The sequence below is a fragment of the Carassius auratus genome, chromosome 24 (assembly GCF_003368295.1).
Source record: "Carassius auratus strain Wakin chromosome 24, ASM336829v1, whole genome shotgun sequence".
Lineage (NCBI taxonomy): Eukaryota > Metazoa > Chordata > Actinopteri > Cypriniformes > Cyprinidae > Carassius > Carassius auratus.
In genome coordinates, this window is record NC_039266.1 from 20465939 (window position 1) to 20486231 (window position 20293).

A 20293-nucleotide genomic window follows, 5' to 3' on the forward strand; every position below is an offset into this window, starting at 1 on the left:
GACTTTTAAGTGAGAAAACAGACATCAGAGAGCATAAACAATGAATTAGATTTTTTCTAAAATGACATTGTATAAAAAAAAATCTGTTTCCTGTTCTCTACTATTCAGTTTCCATTGTTTAATTATTCTATTTATAATAAATCATAAGATCTAGTTTGTTTGTTAATTCATTGTCATCAAGTGTTTTAGTTTTTAGTGTTTTAGTAAGTGAATCTTTGAGGTTTTAACCGGCACCATGTGATTGATTCGGGTCAGTGAATAGATGCTTTTCACATCTGATCATGTAAATAACAGCTATTAACTACCAAAGTCGTCTCTTGAACAACAAAATTCATTTATTGCAACCAGAAATTGTCCATACATATCACTATTAACAATATTCGCTCTAAAGAAACAGAGGATAGGATAAAGCAAGTAATAAGAGGGAGAAAGCAGCAGTCGTACACAGTGAGCGTTCACAGAAGACGAACGGTCTTTCCTGTGACGGTCAAATAATCTTCATCAGCAAGTGCTCTGAGGGCCTCTTCGAACATGTCCTTCGTGATGGCCTGAAACCGGAGGAAAATGTTTAAGTTTCAGGCTTGCAGTTTATATAAATTCATAACATGTATAGTTAGAGTGCCTATGCATTATTCAAATAATCGCAAGGAAAATTACCGCTTCTGACTGGCCACGGAGATCATCAAACAGCTGCTGGTACTTCATAGCTGGGGTTTTACCCTTTGATTGGATGAGTTTCTTCAGAGCCTGAGCCACTTCCTCCTTACGCTTGCGTGCTGTAGCACTCATCCCTGTCCAGAAACAACCAATCAAAACCATCAGACTCCCTTTAATTTGCATACAACATCCACAGGTACTAGTTAAGTCATAATATAGTGATAAGAAGGGAAACTAATAATAAAAACAGTTCATTTACTTTAAACTGATTTAGAAATTTTTAATTTTACAATTTTATATAAATTCTTCTGAGACATAGCAGTGGTCTGCAGATGCATTCATATCTTGACAGAAAAAGCCAATTAAAACCATGACATTAAATCTGCAGACATTAATAGGTACTAGTTAAGGATAATTGATATGCTAAACTGATATGATAAACGGAGGATCAGCACAGATTATACAAATCTAATATAAGTGTGACAAATAATAGTAATTTATACAATTAAATTACTAATTTAATAGAATACATTCTTAAATATATAAAAAAATATATATTTGAAAAATAGCACAGATTATGAAATAATTTTCAAAGTAAAACTGTAGCTAATAATCTCTCATATATAATTTATAAATAAATAATCTTAATATTTGAGGAACAGCCCTCAATTATTTATAAATTTAATTTAATTATGAAGTAATTTTTTAAAACGAAGTGTAGCATAACATGTAACAATTTCATATAATTACATTATTCATTATCATTTTGATTCATCATTTATTAGTACTCTTAATAATGTAAGAATATAATATTAATACTTTTCTTTTGATTTCTAAACAAGACTGTCAAACGATTAATCGCATCTAAAATAAGTTTGGTTACATAGTCAATACTGTGTATATTTATTATGTGTATATAAAATACACACACAGGCATGTATACATTTAAGAAAATGTTGTGTTTTATATAGTAAATGCATTTACACGTTATAAAATATATATTGTATTTATATATACACACACACAATACACAAACATATATCATGATAAACTTTTGTAGTACTGTAAGCCGTACCCGTGGTGAGGATGGAGATATCCACGAATCCTGTCCTGGGATCAGTTGCGGACTGCTTCAGGGCTTCTCTGTGCAGTCTCTTGGCTTCCTCCACATCGATGGACTCGACTTTGCTTGAGAAACGTACTTTAGCATGAGCTTCAGCCAGTCTGATGAGAGACTCCAGCTGACGGGGGTATGCTGACACCATCCCTCTGCCGCTGCCGATCTTACGCATGTCTACATAGGCCTGTAAAGGTCAAAATTACAATTCATTTGATATTGTCAACATGCATTCGCTCGCATACTGCAGTACTACAGCTACACTGATCTATATTGTTTCTGTACCTCGATAAGGGCCTGACTAGCTTCTTCACTGAGTCTGGGATGCACAGTTGTACGTGCGAAAGCGATGTAGTCTTTCAGCATGGCCATGTCCAGATGCTCCTCTTCAATCTGCTCTTCACTCTGATAATACAGAGACACGAGGTGATGAGCCAGACGCCGGTCATACGCCTCGTCCTGAGGGTCCAGCATCAGGAAGATCAAATCAAACCTAACAACCAGAGATTTTATTAGTTCACTAATAGAGAAAATGTTCAACAAAAACAGTTTAAAACGTATTTTAATGTTTAAAACAGATGAGATCATTAAAGTCATGCCATTTACTGTGTATAATAAACGTCTCTAGGGTTACTTGTACAATTTGCCAATTTTAGATGTATTAATTTTTTAATCTTTATACAGTGGGGAATTTATTGCCAACACTAGATAACTTTATTTAAATGGTCAAAAGTGACAGTAAAATATTTATAATCTCACATAAAATTTAAATTAGGTTCTTTTTAACTTTGTTCAACAAAAACTTAAGCATTTGGTATGTTTTACTCTAGTGTCAGTGAAATATATTAGTCAATTAATAGCATTAGCAAAATAGCAATTAATAGCATCCAAAATAGTGTGTTTACGTAGTGTGTGCACTGTGTACACGTGTGTGTGTGTGTATAATATATATATATATATATATATATATATATATATATATATATATATATATATATATATATATATATATATATATATATAGATCCATTTTAATTGTAAAGTTTTAGTAATTTTGTGGTGTTCCACTTTTTTGTAATGGCAATTTTATATTGGTTTGTTTTACTACATGAATTTTACCAAATTACATGAGAAATTTAGTTTTTACAACTAGCTTGACAAGTGTTTACCATTTATTTAAAGTAACAAAAATGTTTTCTAACAGTTTAAGTTAACAATAATAACCAAACTTCTGAAGAGTAATGTAACTCATTTTTTACAATCAACTGTAATCCTGATGGGTAAATTGTTCTCGTTTCTCTCAGAAAGACATCACATTATGAATGTCAAGTCCATGTAAATTGTGACATGTTGCTCTCATACCTGGACAGAAGTGTGTGAGGCAGCTGGATGTTTTCTATGGTGGTCTTCTTGGGGTTCCACTGAGACTCCACCGGATTGGCTGCGGCGAGGACAGAGGTCCGAGCATTAAGCTGGCAAATGATTCCAGCCTATGACACACAAAACCTGCATTAATGACCTGTCCTGACAATCAGTCGCCACAGTGATCGTTCACACATCACCCTCACCTTAGCAATCGAGAGCGTTTGCTGCTCCATGACCTCATGCAGCACAGACCGCGTGCTGTCGCTCATCTTATCGAACTCGTCGATGCAGCAGATGCCGTTGTCGCTGAGCACGAGCGCTCCTGTCTGGAGAACCAGCTGTCGGGTTTCCGGGTCCTTCATCACGTACGCTGTGAGCCCCACAGCACTGGATCCTTTCCCCGATGTGTACTGACCGCGAGGAACCAGGTTATACACGTACTGCAGCAGCTGGGATTTACTGGTGCCCGGATCGCCACAAAGCAGGATGTTGACCTCTGCGCGGAAGTTTCCACGGCCCGTCTGAGTGAAGTCCTTACGGGTCCCGCCAAATAACTGCAGCAGGATGCCCTGAAAAAAAAAAAAAAAAAAGATCTATTAACTCACATCCTGGGAAACATTTGAATTGCATCTAAGGAAAAACATGAGCCAGTCTTAAGCAGTGCCAGTTAAAACTCACTTTCTTGATGTCCTCGTGTTCATAGATGCTGGGCGCCAGCGCGGACGACAAGCGGTCGTAGACGTCCGGTTTGGCCGCTAGCTCTTTGAGTGCTGCGACACGTTCTTTGGTGAAGAGTTTCTGCTCACCGTCCTCGTCCAGTCCATGAAGACGCTTCTCATCCGTCTTCCGGAAGTGGATGGCGTCGATGTGGGTCTTGTACACAGACTTCACCTGGCTCTGTCGGGGGTTCAGACGCATGGGGGCGGCTCTGTAAATGCCTGATGAGAATAACAGACACGCTGCTTAGACTTTCAACAACACCAGTTATATTAGAATACATTTATAAAAAATTAATTAAATAAAGTTTGAACTTCTATGAACATCAACGCTTTTAAACAATGTAATACAAAATTCTCTTGATAAATTAAGATAAGCTATAAATAATTCTGTATTACATATATATAATCCTGCCAATAATGTGCGCAACTAATTTATAATTATAGCACATCACATGACACTGTTTATTTAAGATATAACTATTATTAGAAATGTAATCTATGTATAAACAATGAAAATATATAGAATATTTTAACATCATAATGTAACAGCACAAACAACAGAATATTACTAACATTGTGTTATTACTTAACTGATATAAGTTATTCTATTAATGTTACAATAGGAACTGTTGAAAAATATTAAAATGACAATAAAATAGTAGCATTAAACAACAATATTCTATAACATTATATATTAATTAACAATATATTGTGCAAAGAATAAAAAGATATATAAAAGTTATAGAATATTAATAATGTTCATAACCTATAAATATGACTCATGAAAAAATCTAAAATAAACACTACAATATTAATAATAACAAAAACATCAAACATTAATTGAAATAAGGAATAATCAGTGAATATAATATTAAATGATTTATAATAAACAAATGTTATGAAATCTGAACATAATTTTTAAGTTGACGTAAACTTATCCATTAGGAGTTTCTCTAAAAGAATTTGAGTATAATAAAATCAAAACACCTCAATATTTAATGTTTCTGAAAGTCTAGCTGTTAAACTATTCCTGCTCCACAACTTTGAGGAGGCTACAATACAGGCATTGTTCATAAAGTAAAGAAAGAGGAAGAACCAGACAGGATAAGCGCTTATATATAACCACATAAAGCTTCAATGACAGCAGGCCGTACCAGTGATGTTTATTCTGTCTCCAGGTTGCACTTTGTCAACTAGGTCATTGTGTGCATAGACGATGGTGGTGTGTGGCGTCTGACCCGCAGGCATGTCCTCTGGAGATTCCTGGAGCTTTATCTGTCAGGACAAAAGACACGGAATAAATAAAAAAAAAAAAAAAAAACTTTTTGTTAAGGTATAAAGCACTACTTAAATGCAATCAAAAAAAGAATTTTCATTACAAAAATTATATAATGCACATTTAAAATAAGTAATAAATATATAAAGTATAAAATGTATTAAAAAAGAACAAATATGACACTAAAAAAAACTCAGATAAAAATAACCCACCATTTGTTTGTCAGAGAAGGCGGAGCGGTTATGCACCAGCGCCAGGCTGTGGGTGGTGTTGCAGTTACGACAGACGGCAGGTTCAGCGATGCGGCCGCGGTCCACCTCCACACGCGTGTTAAACGCACACACCTGACAGCGGAAGAACGCCTCCTGCATCTCGGGGATCAGCTGAGAGGTGCGGATCACCATCCCACTGATAGTGATGAGCTGGTCAATATCTGAAAGAGACCAGAGAGTGAGACATTCCTCAATAAACAGTGTGCGATCATGACACACTGGGTCTCTGGTCTCTCACCTTCAGGGTTGAGCGCGCGCATGTTTCTGGTTTTCACGGCGCTGTAGGGACGCACTTGAATCTGATGCTCCAACACGGAGTCTGGGAAACGATCGAAGAAGAGCTCGTTGACGGCCATATCGAAAGTGGGGATGACTTCCTGTGAGGAGAAAAGTTAAAGACTTTCAATAAGAGGTAAAAGTGACAATACAATAAAGTTTTGTAATGTTTTTGAAAGAAAAAGCTCAACGAGGCTGCATTTATTTGACTTAAAGAAAATAGAGTAAAATTGTGAAATTATCACAATTTAAAATAAACAATTTTTATTTGAATATATGTTAAAATGTAATTTATTCCTGTGATGCAAAGCTGAATTTTTCAGCATCAGTACTCCAGTCTTCAGTGTCACATGATCCTTCAGAAATCAGTCTTATATACTGACTAAAAAAAACGTATTCTTTTTTTATCTTTGATGAATAGAATGTTCGAAAGAACAGAATTTATTTGCATTTGGAATTTTTGTAACTTCATTAACGTCTTTATATCTTTTTTATTCTGTACTGAATAGCAATTTTTATTATGTAAAAACAAAAATAACTTGTTGACCCAAATCCCTTGTGGATGTTTATCCCCCTCACCTGTGGATAACAGATCAGCTGACGGTAGAGATCAGCATCAAATATCTGAATATGACCGCAGTTCACATTCAGCACTGGCTCTCCAACAACACTGATCTGAAACACACACACACAAAGCAGCAATATTATTACACAAGAACTGGATATTAAGGATTCTGCATGACTAAACTTGTGCAATCATTGTTTATGTCTTTCTAGTCAGTTCTGCACTCCTCACCTCATCCAGTTTCTGCATATAAAGAGGCTCGTTCAGATCCAGCCCCTGGTTCTCCTCCTCTCTGGAGTTGGGGTCTGTGAACTGCTGCAGGAAACGCTGCAACAACAAAACAACACAGATTTTCAACCAATGATCATTTTGTCATGGAAGATAAGCTTTCTGGCAGTCAGCTGTGGTTACACAGACTGTATTCACACCTGAAACTTCTCCTTGCAGGTTCCCACATTGACATCAGTCCCCCAGATCACCAGCCTCTGTCCTGCACCCTGCTCGCTGCCGGCCACTGCGTCTCCAGACGGCTGGAAGAGAAAGTATTGTATTTATTTATTCATTTCTATTATTAATAAATAATGTAATATTTATTCATTTAATAATGTACAAATTTTACAATGTTTTTAATATATAGTGTAGTAGCTTAAATTTCCAGTTTTCATTTTATAATTTGTTGTTGTTGTCATTGTTATGTTTTTTGATTTTTTTTAAATATTATGTACAATTTATTTACATTTTAGTTTCTTTTCAATTTATATGAAATGGCTTTTATTTTAATATTTTCAGCATTCATTTAGTTTAATTTTTAATAATATAGTTTTTGTAGCTTTTAAACACAATCATACAGGTTTAATTTCAGTTTTATTTTTTACAGCTAATAAATTTAGTGCTTCAACTTATTTCTGATTTTGCTTAAATCACTTAAGTCATTTATATATTTTTTTAGATTTACTTTGATTAAAGTCACTTCAATTAAAGCTAACGATAATATGGATTTCCGTATTTCCTGACCAGAAGTATGACCCAGTACAATAGTGTAATTATATATTACTTCATGATTTGTTTGATATTGAGTTGAATTATTTTGAATTTTATAATTATATTGCATTATAATTTTGCCCTTAGCTGATCACATGCCTGACGCTCATGAAGAAGCCACAAAAATAAGTCCATACTCACAACAGAGTAAAATATTAACAATTAGACGGAACTGATCATGATGTGTTAAATGTAGTGCTGTCAAACAAACAAATTGCGTCTTTGTTTACATGTGTAGTGTGTGTGTGTGCATAGAATATATTTAAAAACACACATGCATTGATTCATTTAAGGATAATCACATTTATATTTTACATTAATATAAATATACGTTAATGTTAAAGTTTTCAAAAAAATATACTGTACGTGTATAAATATAACATAAATGTACACAGTAGACACAGATATTATGTAAACTCACCGGTTCTGAATGCATGTCGACCTGTGGAGCTTTCCGGACAGATCCCAGGTCGGCCCGCTGACGCGCCGGGGTCCCGCGTATGCCGCTACGGGGCGTCCCTTCCACCCTGGAGCTGGGAGTGCCGTACATCAGCGGAGAACTCGCGTCAATCTCGCTCTGCAAGACTGGATAAAACACATCCTGATGTTTCCCTAATTCAAATTAGCTTCATAATCTGATTTGGTCCATGAAAGATGTTGAATATGAGTCGCACCAGAGCGTGGGGCCACAGGGCTGGAGAACAGAGACACGTCCATGGCTGGAGACGTGGGCATGGGCTGAAGCTCTGTGGACGTGTCATGAGCCCTCGACCGCTGTGATGGAGGAGACAGAGGGTCCTCGCTCGCAGCTGCAAACACACACACAAACACCATTAACATGCAGCTACTGCCAAAAACAAATCTGACAAGAGAGAAAAAAAAAAAGTATGCAATCAAAGTCAGTGTAACTCACGGGTCGGGGGGTCTCTCTTACGGCTCTGGGACGATGGTGAAGACGACATCTCGACTCAAAACTGAAATATTAAATCTCAAATCAGTGAACTGGTGAACTTAAATTTTAATGTGCACTAATATTCAATTTAAATAGTTGCAGGTTCGTTTCATAGACAAACTATTTCAGCATATATGGAACTTAATACCTCATTTATCCTTATGTTAATGATTTAAGACTGAAGTTGTCCTAAAATCATAAATGTTATGCAAATAGTATAAATCAACTGTTGTATTTAAAATATTATAATTGTTATATTATGACAGCAGGCCTAATTTTTTTCCCAGAAGTCTTCATCGCAACACAGCAAAACGCCAAATCAGCACAAAACACTTTAAGGTAATCATATCTAGCTAAACACAACATGAAGCAAAAATAAAAGTTTATGAAAATAGGTTGAATGCTTGTGAGATGCCCTGGGACTACAATAACTGTCTGTCCGCATAGCAAAACTTCTTCATCTTTAAACTAAATAGGTAAATCTACATAGCACATCTATTTTGTAAGAACATTAAAAAAAGAAAAAGTTGTATAATGAAGGTTTAAGGGAGTACAGTAACTCTATGAGTTGATATATTTTTACTGGAACAGCAAGACGCTAGTAGCACGCTGCATCAGCCACAACAATGACATAGCATAGTCTTTTAACTAGAATACAGAAAACTATTACTTTCAACTACAACGCGTTATGTTAGGGTCCAGTCGATCAGGATATGTTTTTTAAGTTGTCGTGATTACATTTCTTTTCAAACACAATGAGTTTATAAAGAAATATAACGCTTACCGTTCGCACTGTTACCCTTCTGATGTGAACGGTGGCGCGAAACTGTCTGTGACGTAAGTTTCGCGGGGAAATTTTAACCAACCAACGATACGCTCCTCATTATCAGTCGAGAGGGGGAGAACTGAGACACGTTTGCGCTTAAATCGCATATAACTCGTTGTTTCTTAGATTACGCAATTAAATTTTCTATTATGTAAGTTTACCATTACAATAAACTTTTTTCCAAACGTCCTTAATGCCAGACTGACAATTATAGGATGAGTGATATAAACGAACCCCACCAACTGTTTGGTATCGCCCGATGTTTTCGCGGGAAAGAAAATCAAGGCAGAATAAAACGAAGTTATTCCTCTGCTGTCCACTAGATGTCCACATGGACAAGATGGAGTAGCACAATTTGACTGCATATAGAAAAACAACTGTACCGTCCTCAGAAAAGTATGAATGACATTTTGGCCCCATCAATGAAGATTATTTATTAATGCAAGCATTAGGCAGGGAAATAAAACAAATTTGAATTTGCATTGCTTATATAACTGCGAAATTATTTACAACTTTTTTTTAATTACATGTAACATTACTAACAAATAACGTTCTTGCTTTTAATTCGACTCTCGTTTATTCTTGTACTGAATTTGTACTTTCAGTGCGCTTCTCAAATACATGGATTTGTGAATAGATGAATAAATTGTTGTTTATTTCCAACTATAAAATACAGTAAACGGCCATTTAATAATAATAATAATAATAATTAAACTAATATTAATAATGAACCAAATATATTTGTATTCGTATTATATATTAATTTCCTCTCGATGATCTTTCTTTCTACTAATATACACATCCAAACATACCTTCATATCCAACAAAATTAGGTAATATTAACAACTATTACCACCACCACAAATATGAATGACAAACTACAACAACATTAAATAGGAACAAAACGAAAATGACTTTTAATTTGTTTATGTATTTATTTAGGAAGGTTGAAAATGGTGCATTAATTTTAATTTCTCTCAATGATCCTTCTTTCTACACATAAATACTTGAGGTCATAATAATAATTATTGATAATAATAATAATAATCAAAACATTAATAATAAATCCTTAATATTTATAATAGCCTAATAACATAATTAATAAATAATAGTAAACACGAGCCAAACATTATTTTCTTTTCTCAATTTTATTCTTTTTTTTAATGCATGTATATATACTGGTAGGGGCACATTAAATTAATTTACTCATCCAAGCATGCCCTCATGTTCCACAGCATGAAGTTCTGACAGGCTGTTCTTAAAAGTTGCTGTAGGCGTTCACACACACCCGAGTCTCCTCGAATAGGAGCTCAGGAGAAACACGTGACTGACGCTGGACAGTCACTGGCTTCTGGAAGGGGGCGGTGAAGCCGTGACGCAAGCAGTGCGCTCGTACTTAAGCGCGCGGACAGCAGAGTTGTGATAGAGAGCTAAGAGGACTTTAACACCTGTTTAAGAAACAGACAGACTTTTGGAGATACGCGCTGGTTGCGCGAGACAGGGTGTGATTGCGCGTGAAAAGTTACGCTTTTTGAGGACTGTCAAGGGGACGAGGAAGGGATCTGCTAATTAAGTTTCGCTGCGTCCATGTCTGACATGTACAACCTGGACTCCCAGTGCGTAACGCCACCATGCAACATGAGCTGGGCCATGGAGCCTGCCAACTTCTATGACAATAAAGTCATGCCAGGGGATGCCAAATCCGGGGGAGAGCATGGCACGCCCGAGGACAACAACAACAACAGCAGCAGCATGATGGAGCTCAGCAACGCGCCTGCCATCTACGATGATGAGAGCGCCATCGACTTCAGCGCCTACATCGAGTCCATCTCCACGGTTCCTCTGGAGATCTGCAACGACGAGCTCTTTGCAGACTTGTTCAACAACACCGTGAAGCAAGAAAAGCCCGACTTTTACCTGCCGAGCGCGGAGAGGCTGCAGCACCATGATGGGGGCTTTAGCAAGGGCACGTTTTGTGCACCGATCAAGGAGGCGGACTGGAGCGACAGCGAACAGTCCTCTTCCTTACCATCTCAGATCGAAACGTGCGCGCAGACGACCGTGAGCCTCATGCACACGGGTCAGCCGACACCTCCCACCACACCCGAGCCAGAACCCGTCACCCAGAGGAGGCCTGGAAAGGAAAAGGGCAAGAAGTCAATCGACAGGCACAGTCCGGGGTATCGGCAGCGGCGCGAAAGGAACAACATCGCCGTGCGTAAAAGCAGGGACAAGGCGAAGCAGCGCAACATGGAGATGCAGCAGAAGATGATCGAGCTGAGCGCCGACAACGAGCGCCTGCACAAAACCATCGATCAGCTGACGAGAGAACTCACCAGCCTCAGAAACTTCTTCAAACACATGCCAGATACTTCGTTTGGGACTGCGGCGCGCGCGGCTGTTGACAGTCGGTGACGCGCGTCGAGGAAAGAGAGACAGAGAGCGCGCTCCCCAAAAACCTTGCCAAAAACATACCTCAGTGAACTTGAATTACTATGTTCTTCTGTAGCAGACGTGCATTAAGTTGCACATCGGATGATGGACTTTGGCACCTCATGGTGTCGTCGTGATTATTTTTGTGAATGTTTTTGTATTCTAAATTATTACAGAAAAAACTTCATATATGTTTTTATGGTACCCGTTTTATAATTCCCAGAAACTTCGTATTAATGGCAGAGCATGTTTGAAATTGTACAGTGTGTACAAATGTATAATAAATGGAAGAGAAACTTCCAAAAAGATCCATGTGAACTCGCATGTGTGCATGGGGGCGGGTCTGAGGGGGCGTGGTCTGTTGGAAGGTGTAGCTGTCGATCAGCTCGACGGGATCGTGATTCGTGATTATAGGGATTTTTAAATTGAATACACGAAGTCACGTGGGTTGTAATGAAAAGCGATTTTGGATTTAAGAATAAAACACGTGGTATTTATTGTGGTAAACACTAGAGTGACACATTTCCAAATTTGCCAGACCTCAAAAATAAATTCTTAAGTCGCTGCATTTGCTTTTAAATATAAGTTAGTAAATAAGGGCTACAAGTACTACAAAGATTGTTTAAGAACTTGACGAATTGATGCAACTTTTTTAGAAAAAAAGAACTACAGCAACAATGGAACAGGTGAATACAAAAGGAGTATCATTTGTAGTTGCAGTTAGACCCATTCATAGTAGAATTAAATTGCATAAATAATTAACAATCATTAAACAATATAAATAATAATAGAACATATTAGGTTTTATTGTATACTTATTATCAGATTTTGCATACTAGCTATTAGACACTTAAAAATGGTTGTTAAGAAATAATATTGGCTTATCTTTCATGAAAATGACTTGATCAGTTATTTGATGGCATAAAACGTTTATTTATAGTGAATGTAGGAGTTCAGCTGTCATAGAGAGCAATTACTATACAATTAACTTAAACACCACCATAATACAGATGCCATCATTTGATTGACAACAAAAAATATTTTATCAGCCGATACTGGACATCACATGAGCATCTTTCATACTGATATTATTAGTTCTGGTTTCAAAATACTCAGATACTACAGACTCCAGAATGATCCGTTATTTTAGCACTCTACACATATTTGGTTTATTTACAAACATTTGGAAATAAGGCAAGACTAGTGTTGACTAATCATTCTTTTTAAACCGTGAAATGAACAAATAAGTGTGCTAGTCAGTGCAGGTCACACTCCTCCAAACCCATCCAAACAGTGTGACTTCTGTTGACGACGTGGATGAAGACGCTGAGAGGACCGATCTCCGACCCAAGAACATTTTCCACACTGTAACCCTGTCAAACAAACAAACAATTAACTCTGAATTCAAAACAGAAATGGTTCTAAATGACTAGCACTTTCACACAGCAAGTCCAGAATCGTACCTCAGTACAGCTTGTTGAGTTTAAAAGAGACTGAATGGTCTTTTGCTGCAACTGAAACACATGAATGCATTAATATCATAATTTGATTCATATGATGTGGCAGGAATATGAAAACAAAAACTGTATGAAACATGAAGGCTCTGAAGGCCTCAGGAAATCAACCCTCTGACCTCATCAAATCAAGCATCTTGAGACATTTACACTTAAAAGCATTAGACAAAACAATTTTTCATAGTGCAAACTAAATGCATTATAAAAATAGCTTAGTATTAAGTCAATTCTTGTTAATATAGACTTAAGACTAATTGATTTTGTGCTTAAGGAGCAAGTCAATGTAACAATAACAGACAACACAGAAACTCCAAAGGCAAGACCAGTGGCTAATTATTCTTTGTGATTGACAGAATGTAATTTATTTACGTTTAAGATCAGAACACATAAACTTTCCCTTTCATGCCTCATCGTTTACTGAGCGGTCTAAACTTTGTTCCGTTTCTGTGGGTGAAACTCTGATAACATATGAGAGATATCTCATTAAATCTGTTCCATAATACGTGACCCTCCACTTTCACTGCAATTTCCAGGAAATAAAACAGAAAAAAGATAAACACTAGATGAAAAACATTTGCATTTCTGCATGAGTGATAAAATCCTGCTAGCTTCACTTTCTCGAGTGTTTATGATTGTCATTTTAATGTCATGTGAGATGTAGATACAGTTTGTTTTCAAGAGAGCAGAATTAAAAGAACTGATACATGAAACCTGTCATGAAGAGGTCTCTATGTCATATATAATGTGAAAAATACCATTCACTTTATCATAATGTGCAAAAAAGTACTTAAGAATTTAAATGGTAAAGTATGTATATATCATACTAGTATTTGCTGTACACTTTAAACCTGTAGCACATTTTTCTGTGACAGTAGTGAAAAATCTGATATCATTTAAATAACATTTATATAAATAATGTAAAGTATTTATATAGCATAAAATGTCTCCTGTATTGAGTTTAATTTATTCTACTTAAATATTACAAAATAAAAAACCTGGACCTATATTTTTCTGTAACAAAAAAATCAAATCTGATAGCATTTATATGTCATAAAACTGTCGGCTGTATTGCATTCATTCTATTAAAAAAAATTGTAATAGCAGAAAAACTGGACATGATTTTATTTTGAAAGTAATGTAAATGTAACATTTAAATTAATGCAAATTATTATCTGCATCACTTTATTTTTTTTAAACATACATATATATGACTATAACATGTGGACAGTGGGAATGTACATTTTCCACATCCAGCAGCTGAAATCATCTCACCTTGACTTTGATGGTGCAGTGACTCAGTGAGGAGCAGCTCAGAAACACCTCCAGCTGCATCTTTGTGGTGGGTGCATCCACCACTGCTCCACATGCTAAACAGAGGAATCCTTTCCTAGAAACCAGCACATATGCAACTTTATTGATGTTTTTCAAATGTTTTTTGGTTTCTTTTTCAGTTTGAGGGCCCAAAGGCACCATGATTCATCACTTCAGCTTTACTCTTACACAGGAAACCATTTAGCTATGTGGTAGGCTGTGATTAAACACAATGAAACGGAGGAGTCTTACGCATTAACTCTGAACACATATGGGTCAACAACTATGCAGACTGCATTTAGCATTCCAGGACAGCACCATTATTCTGTCTATTCTATTTGGCAGACTCTTTTATTCAAAGGACTTGCCTTGGATTTCAAGGCATATACTTTTTTCATACATTCCTCAGTAATAAAACCCATTAACTTGGTGTTTCTAGCATTATTAACTACTGTTGGTTATAGGGATGTCTATTTTTAAAGTTGACAAGCAACAGCATTTAACTTCCGTAACTGGAAATATTTCTGAATCAAACATGAAAAAAAATCCTCTGCAGTGAATGGGTGCCGTCAGAAAGCGAGTCCAAACAGCTGATAAAAAAACGAAATAATCCACACCACACCAGTCCATCACTGAACTTCTGAAAAGCTGTTTTGTAAGAAACAAAACAAATCATTTAAATGGTCATTTTCAGACCATAATTCATAATAACGCTTCCTCCAGTGTTGTCCTCTCACATCATAGTACAACATATTTGTTTACAATTGTTTTGGATGGTTTCTGCTAGTATACGTTGTTTGATCTGTACATATTCTCTGCTTATTCAGACAAGACAACTTTCCACTGGAAGAAGCAATATTTTAGACAGACGACTTGTATTTTAGCTGGAAGCACTGGTTCGAAGTTCAAAATGATGGATTTGTTTCTTATAAACATGCAGCTTTTCAATGGTGTGGATTACTGTAATGTTGTGGTCAGATCTTGGATGGCCTGAGGGTGAGGAAATCTTCAGCAAATGTTCAAACTCTTCCTCAAAGTCTGTTTTTGTGGCTTCTGGAAGAGAATAAACTGCCACAAACACGTCCCCTATGATGCACTTTGGGAAAACTCAATTTAATTAAGAAAGCATTTGGGACTCAGTAAACACTTCAGTTTACAAGATGACGCAAGTAGGAATTTGCAGCTGTGATGCTGTTTTAATAATGTCTGCATAGGCATTCGTTTTCTAGAACTGACATTAATCTGTCAGCCCATCCTTAGCACAGATGCTGTACGCTGATGTTCACTTAGGATTGTTCTGGTCACCGGTTTGGACTTAGAGGAGAGTTGTAGGAGAACTTTGGACTTACTGATATTCTCGAGTCTCTAAATGGCAGCTCTCGCAACAGCTGCAGGTGGGCCAGGAGAACGCTGTGTTTTCATCCACTGCTACAACCACACCTGTAGAATACATTCAAATTATACCCACAATTAAAAGCATTTCATTCACACACTTCATTCAAATCAGTAAAAAAATAAAAGTTCCAAAAGGGGTTTTTCACAGTGATGTCATAAAAGAATCATTTTTGGTTCACGTTTCATTGAAAAAGAACCATTTTTTGGAACCTTTGGTGGAATCATTGTTAAAGGTTCTTCACGGAATTTCATGGATTTATTTTTCAGAATGTTGTCTTTTGGAATTAGTTTCATCACTATTATTTGTACTCCATGCTGTGTAAATGAGCTCATCACTGCTATTTTTACCTTTCTGATTGGACCTACTACTGAGAAATGAATTATGAAATACTAAACACAAAAATATTATCAACACATATTCTATGACTTTGTTTGTTCAGACTTCTTCTGAGAACACTACATTTAGGCTCTGCATGGACATTTTCTGACAAATAAGATCGTAAAATCAGTAAGACGCAGCACACAAACACACATCTGTGTTACATAACAGACAGCAGGCAGAGTGATAAGACCCCTGCGTGAACCTCTGCTCTCTGGAGGATCCTCCGGCACGCAGCCAGAAGCTGAAGTTGCTGACCACTGCAGAAGATAATTTGTGCTTGTTACACTTTTGAGTCAGATGATTTGTCTTATCTTCAGGAGTTTCAAAGTCTAACATGGAGTGTCAAATATCGCATTTCTATCCTCTAACTGACTTTGAATAACAGACGAATTAACGTCTGCTTGAAACCTGAGTGTGGATGAAAAAAATCAAAGCATAACATAACTGAATCTGTATTTATCGCCTGATGTCCTGGGTCGTCCACAGGGATTTCAGCTTGAATACATTTCCTTAAAACAGATTTAATCTTAACCTGTAATGCATTATGAAAACATGGGCAGGTCATATTTCAGCCCAAAAACAAAATAAAAAAATAATGCATCTTTAAAGGACCATCAAGATTTTGCTGTTTTTGTAATTCATTTAAATCATTTAATTAATTATTTCAATATATACTACCATGATGTATACATACATTAAAATATAATGAAAATATCTGCTTATTATTATTACAATAATTACTAATATAATTAATACATTTTCCATTACAATAATGAGATTATGAAAATAATGTCAAAATGCAAAGATACACAGAGACACATATATCAATTAAATCAATAAAAAAATAAAACTAAATAAACTATTACAAATTAAAAAAAAATGTTTTACACAATATTCACTCAAAAAAGTTATCTAAAAATATTCAAAAGTTTGTTGGTAGATTTTCTGATAAATTATGCCATTTCATTTTCGGAAAAATTATTATATTACAATTAAATGTATTAAATATACATTGGAGAGAAATTCTAAACTTTTAACCATCCATACATTCAATTTTTCCTATTTTCTTTATAGCTGGTTACGAACTGTCCCTATATGACACAGGCCTATGTTTTTAATGAATTAATATGTCAGACGGTCTCTTCCTGTCTAACTGGACAGCTCTCAGTCAAAAAACAAGGCGCAAATATAAGACTGTTTTCCATTTTCTGAATGGAACATTTTTAGATATGTGGTATTAATGATGACATTTGAAAAGCAATGAAATAACCCTCAAAAACTATTTCTCCTAAGAAGATGGTCAATATGCGTGGATCATTTAAAGAATGAAAGAATACACAGAGATGGCTTCACTTTGCATGAGTTAAAATAATACAATAAGGGAATGAACAGAACACTTTGTAACAAAATGTGACTTTTATATCTCAAAACCAGGCAAGAAGACAACTTCAACATGTGGGAGGAAGATCTTTCAGGAGGAAAAGCAAATAACAAACCACAAGAAGGTCCCTAACAAAGCATCAACAACAAAGCCTGAGCCAACAAACAACTGGTTTTGTTTAAATGGCCAAACATGCTGTACCCCCCTGAGATCTGGGTCGTACCAACTCCTCAAAAACAAGGGAGGCTGTGGGTGGAATATACCAACCTGTGACAGTGCAGAGAGAGTATGGGGGGGTTCCTGGACCCAGGTGGTCCAGTATGATGGGCCGTGGTATGGAGAAGGATGAGTTCTCTGGCTCCAGTTGGATCACCGTCTGTTCCCAGCAGAATATCTGCACTGGTTTACGAAAAAGGAGCAGTAGCTTAATGTCACGTAATGTTCTACTCTCATGGCTCTGAGAAATAACAACACTAAGATTAATGTAGGAAACCTCTAAATCTCTAAATAGTTCAGACATGAAGAAGCAACCACAGAGCCTTTCAGCTTGAATGGCTTCCATTCAGTAGTGCTGAACTTTTCCTTAAAACTGAATTTTGAATGCATTATAAAGCATTTGTGGCTGCATCTCAAGAAAAAATATCCAGGTCATATTTCACCCCTAAAATCAAGTGGAAAATAAAAAGGGATGAAAAGTGAATAAATTTCTATTTTTTTATTTTTATTAAAAAACGTAAAACTTAAATAGATACTACCATTATTTATATTATGCATTATATATACATATATATATATATATATATATATATATATATATATATATATATATATATATATATATAATATATATTTTTTTTGTTTCTAATTTATACTTAATATTATTATTTTCACATACTAGTAATGATTGTCATGAAAATAATGTCACAATGTATAATGCACTATAATACCTTATAATCAGTGTATTTAGTATTATTTGGATAATTATATAGTTTGACAAAGAACGGCTGCTGTTTTAATTTTTAGATTTTAATTTGAAGAAACAATTTTATTTACGGATTTGATTTTTGTTTCAGATCTTGTTAACCTTAATAAATCAGAAAATCAGGATGTTTTAATTGCAGATTTACAAAATGTGATTTTATAGTTATTTGTGTGTTTGTGTGTGAATGTGTGTGTGTGTGTGTGTGTGTATATATATATATATATATATATATCTCACTGGCTTTACAATTATGATTCGCAAAGAGGCACCAGTTACCAGAGGCACTGTTAATTATAATACTTCAGAATTACTACCATTACTGTAGACTGAACTAGTAATTAGCCAGTCCTTCAAAATGCACAGTGTCAGTATAAAAATCTGTGCATGAGACAATACATACAGACAGCTGATGTGTTCATGTCTAACAGGTGAAATACCATTCTCCTCCACAGCGTCTCTGAACATCAGAACAGGCTGTGTCTGCAGGGCATCCAGGGCCTGTGTGACTGAGCTCTGGATCAGGCAGGACCGGCTCAGACCCACAGCTACGGTTCTCCTGTTCCCGTCTGTGTTTGGCTCCCTTTGGAGACTGGGATCGGTCACAAACAGCAGCATCTCCCTCTCACCTGCATTTGAGCTCTGCAAGACCAAGATGCATGTGCAAATCAGTTAAATCTATTCAAAAGATTATCATGAACTGACTTCAGATTTTAAGATTAGCACTGGAATATGCCTTTCAATATATAACGAAACTTTCTATTTTCAAATATGTAGACAAAAATATTGTGTACAATTGAGTATTTCTCATGTTCAGGAATAAGAAAAGGAAAGAAATTATTATAATACTTCAATATAAACAAAATAATCTATATATTAGATAATACTATGTTAAGGCACAATTTTGGGACATAACACATAAAAGCATAAAAAGCTGCTCAGAAGAATGGAAAAGATAAAATTATGTTTATAATAATATTTTTTTTTATATAAATTATATTACCTGCATATCATATTACACTGGCCTGTACTAGATCATTTTATAGTTCATGTATAAACAAATTTGGGTAAAATTTTGGTGTTTATCAAACACAGGTCTGAATACACAAAGCTAAATAAAACTTCAATTGTTTTGCATTATTTATAAAGACATAAATCTGTCATTATCAGGGGAAAAATGCTTTAGGGACGGTTTCCCACAAAGGCTGTTCCTTCATACACCTACGCAGATGTGCAATGTCAAAAGCAAAGCAAACAGAGCGAATCAAAACAAAACAAAAAAAAGGTTAATCTACTATCCAGACGAGTGTGTATTCATGACCCTTAACCTTTTACAAATAAATCCCAGGTTATCAAAGTCCAAAGTCTTGAGTCTGCTAGATCAGTCAAACAGATTGTTAATGGATGACGTCACTTACGGGAAGCTTGCGTCAAACAGTGCGTAAAGCTTTCCAAAAGCTTTTCCAAAGGTGTACAGTATGGAAGCAACCCTGAGGGATGAAGACTTGGCAAACGTGCTGGGAAAACAGCTACGGTGGGTTCTCAAGAAGACAATCTATAGACAAAGCTAAAGACTATTTCCCACACTCCTTAAACCAGGCGTGCCAAGGCGTCCCACAAAGATATAGCTGTGATGAAAAATTATCTGATTTATGCATTTGTTGTTAAAAATAGGTTGAGAAAACATTACCAGTAATTGTTTATGAACCACAGTGGCCCGAAAGCTGCAACGACGCCTTGAAGATTTATCCTAAAAAACAGAGAAAGAATCATTCAAAAACATTTTGACACTAAAATAAAATGATTTCATGCTTTGCACAGCACTGTTGGTA

The 20293-nt window shown here is 35.8% G+C and overlaps 3 protein-coding genes across 4 annotated transcripts in view; 1 reads left to right on the top strand and 2 right to left on the bottom strand.

Moving 5' to 3' along the window:
- Positions 1 to 310: 310 nt before the first annotated feature.
- Positions 311 to 9114, bottom strand: LOC113042576 (DNA replication licensing factor mcm4-A-like). Of its 2 annotated transcripts, none has more exons than XM_026201522.1 (17): positions 9025 to 9114; positions 8202 to 8262; positions 7963 to 8097; positions 7710 to 7873; positions 6676 to 6777; positions 6479 to 6574; positions 6262 to 6357; positions 5645 to 5783; positions 5347 to 5567; positions 5013 to 5133; positions 3818 to 4077; positions 3343 to 3708; positions 3137 to 3264; positions 2060 to 2267; positions 1733 to 1961; positions 658 to 791; positions 311 to 548 (listed from the first exon to the last, which is right to left on the bottom strand). In XM_026201522.1, exons 2-17 carry the CDS (start codon positions 8248 to 8250, stop codon positions 456 to 458), a joined length of 2541 nt encoding a protein of 846 aa, XP_026057307.1. In that variant the 5' UTR covers positions 8251 to 8262; positions 9025 to 9114; the 3' UTR covers positions 311 to 455. The 2 variants fall into 2 exon arrangements, with proteins under 2 accessions (XP_026057307.1, XP_026057308.1); XM_026201523.1 differs by lacking the exon at positions 9025 to 9114 and adding an exon at positions 8911 to 8934.
- Positions 9115 to 10477: 1363 nt separating this feature from the next.
- On the top strand, positions 10478 to 11809 carry LOC113042600 (CCAAT/enhancer-binding protein delta-like). Its single transcript, XM_026201578.1, has one exon. It carries the CDS (start codon positions 10654 to 10656, stop codon positions 11479 to 11481), a length of 828 nt encoding a protein of 275 aa, XP_026057363.1. The 5' UTR covers positions 10478 to 10653; the 3' UTR covers positions 11482 to 11809.
- Positions 11810 to 11903: 94 nt separating this feature from the next.
- The window catches only part of spidr (scaffold protein involved in DNA repair), a 47793-nt gene continuing 39403 nt past the window's right edge, over positions 11904 to 20293 (bottom strand). The window contains exons 14-20 of the mRNA XM_026201521.1: positions 20152 to 20211; positions 18902 to 19103; positions 17750 to 17881; positions 15674 to 15764; positions 14286 to 14400; positions 12963 to 13013; positions 11904 to 12872 (exon numbers count right to left, since the gene is read on the bottom strand). Of these exons, the coding sequence (XP_026057306.1) occupies positions 12756 to 12872; positions 12963 to 13013; positions 14286 to 14400; positions 15674 to 15764; positions 17750 to 17881; positions 18902 to 19103; positions 20152 to 20211 (768 nt within the window). The 3' untranslated portion in view covers positions 11904 to 12755. The remainder of the gene's footprint in view (positions 12873 to 12962; positions 13014 to 14285; positions 14401 to 15673; positions 15765 to 17749; positions 17882 to 18901; positions 19104 to 20151; positions 20212 to 20293) is intronic.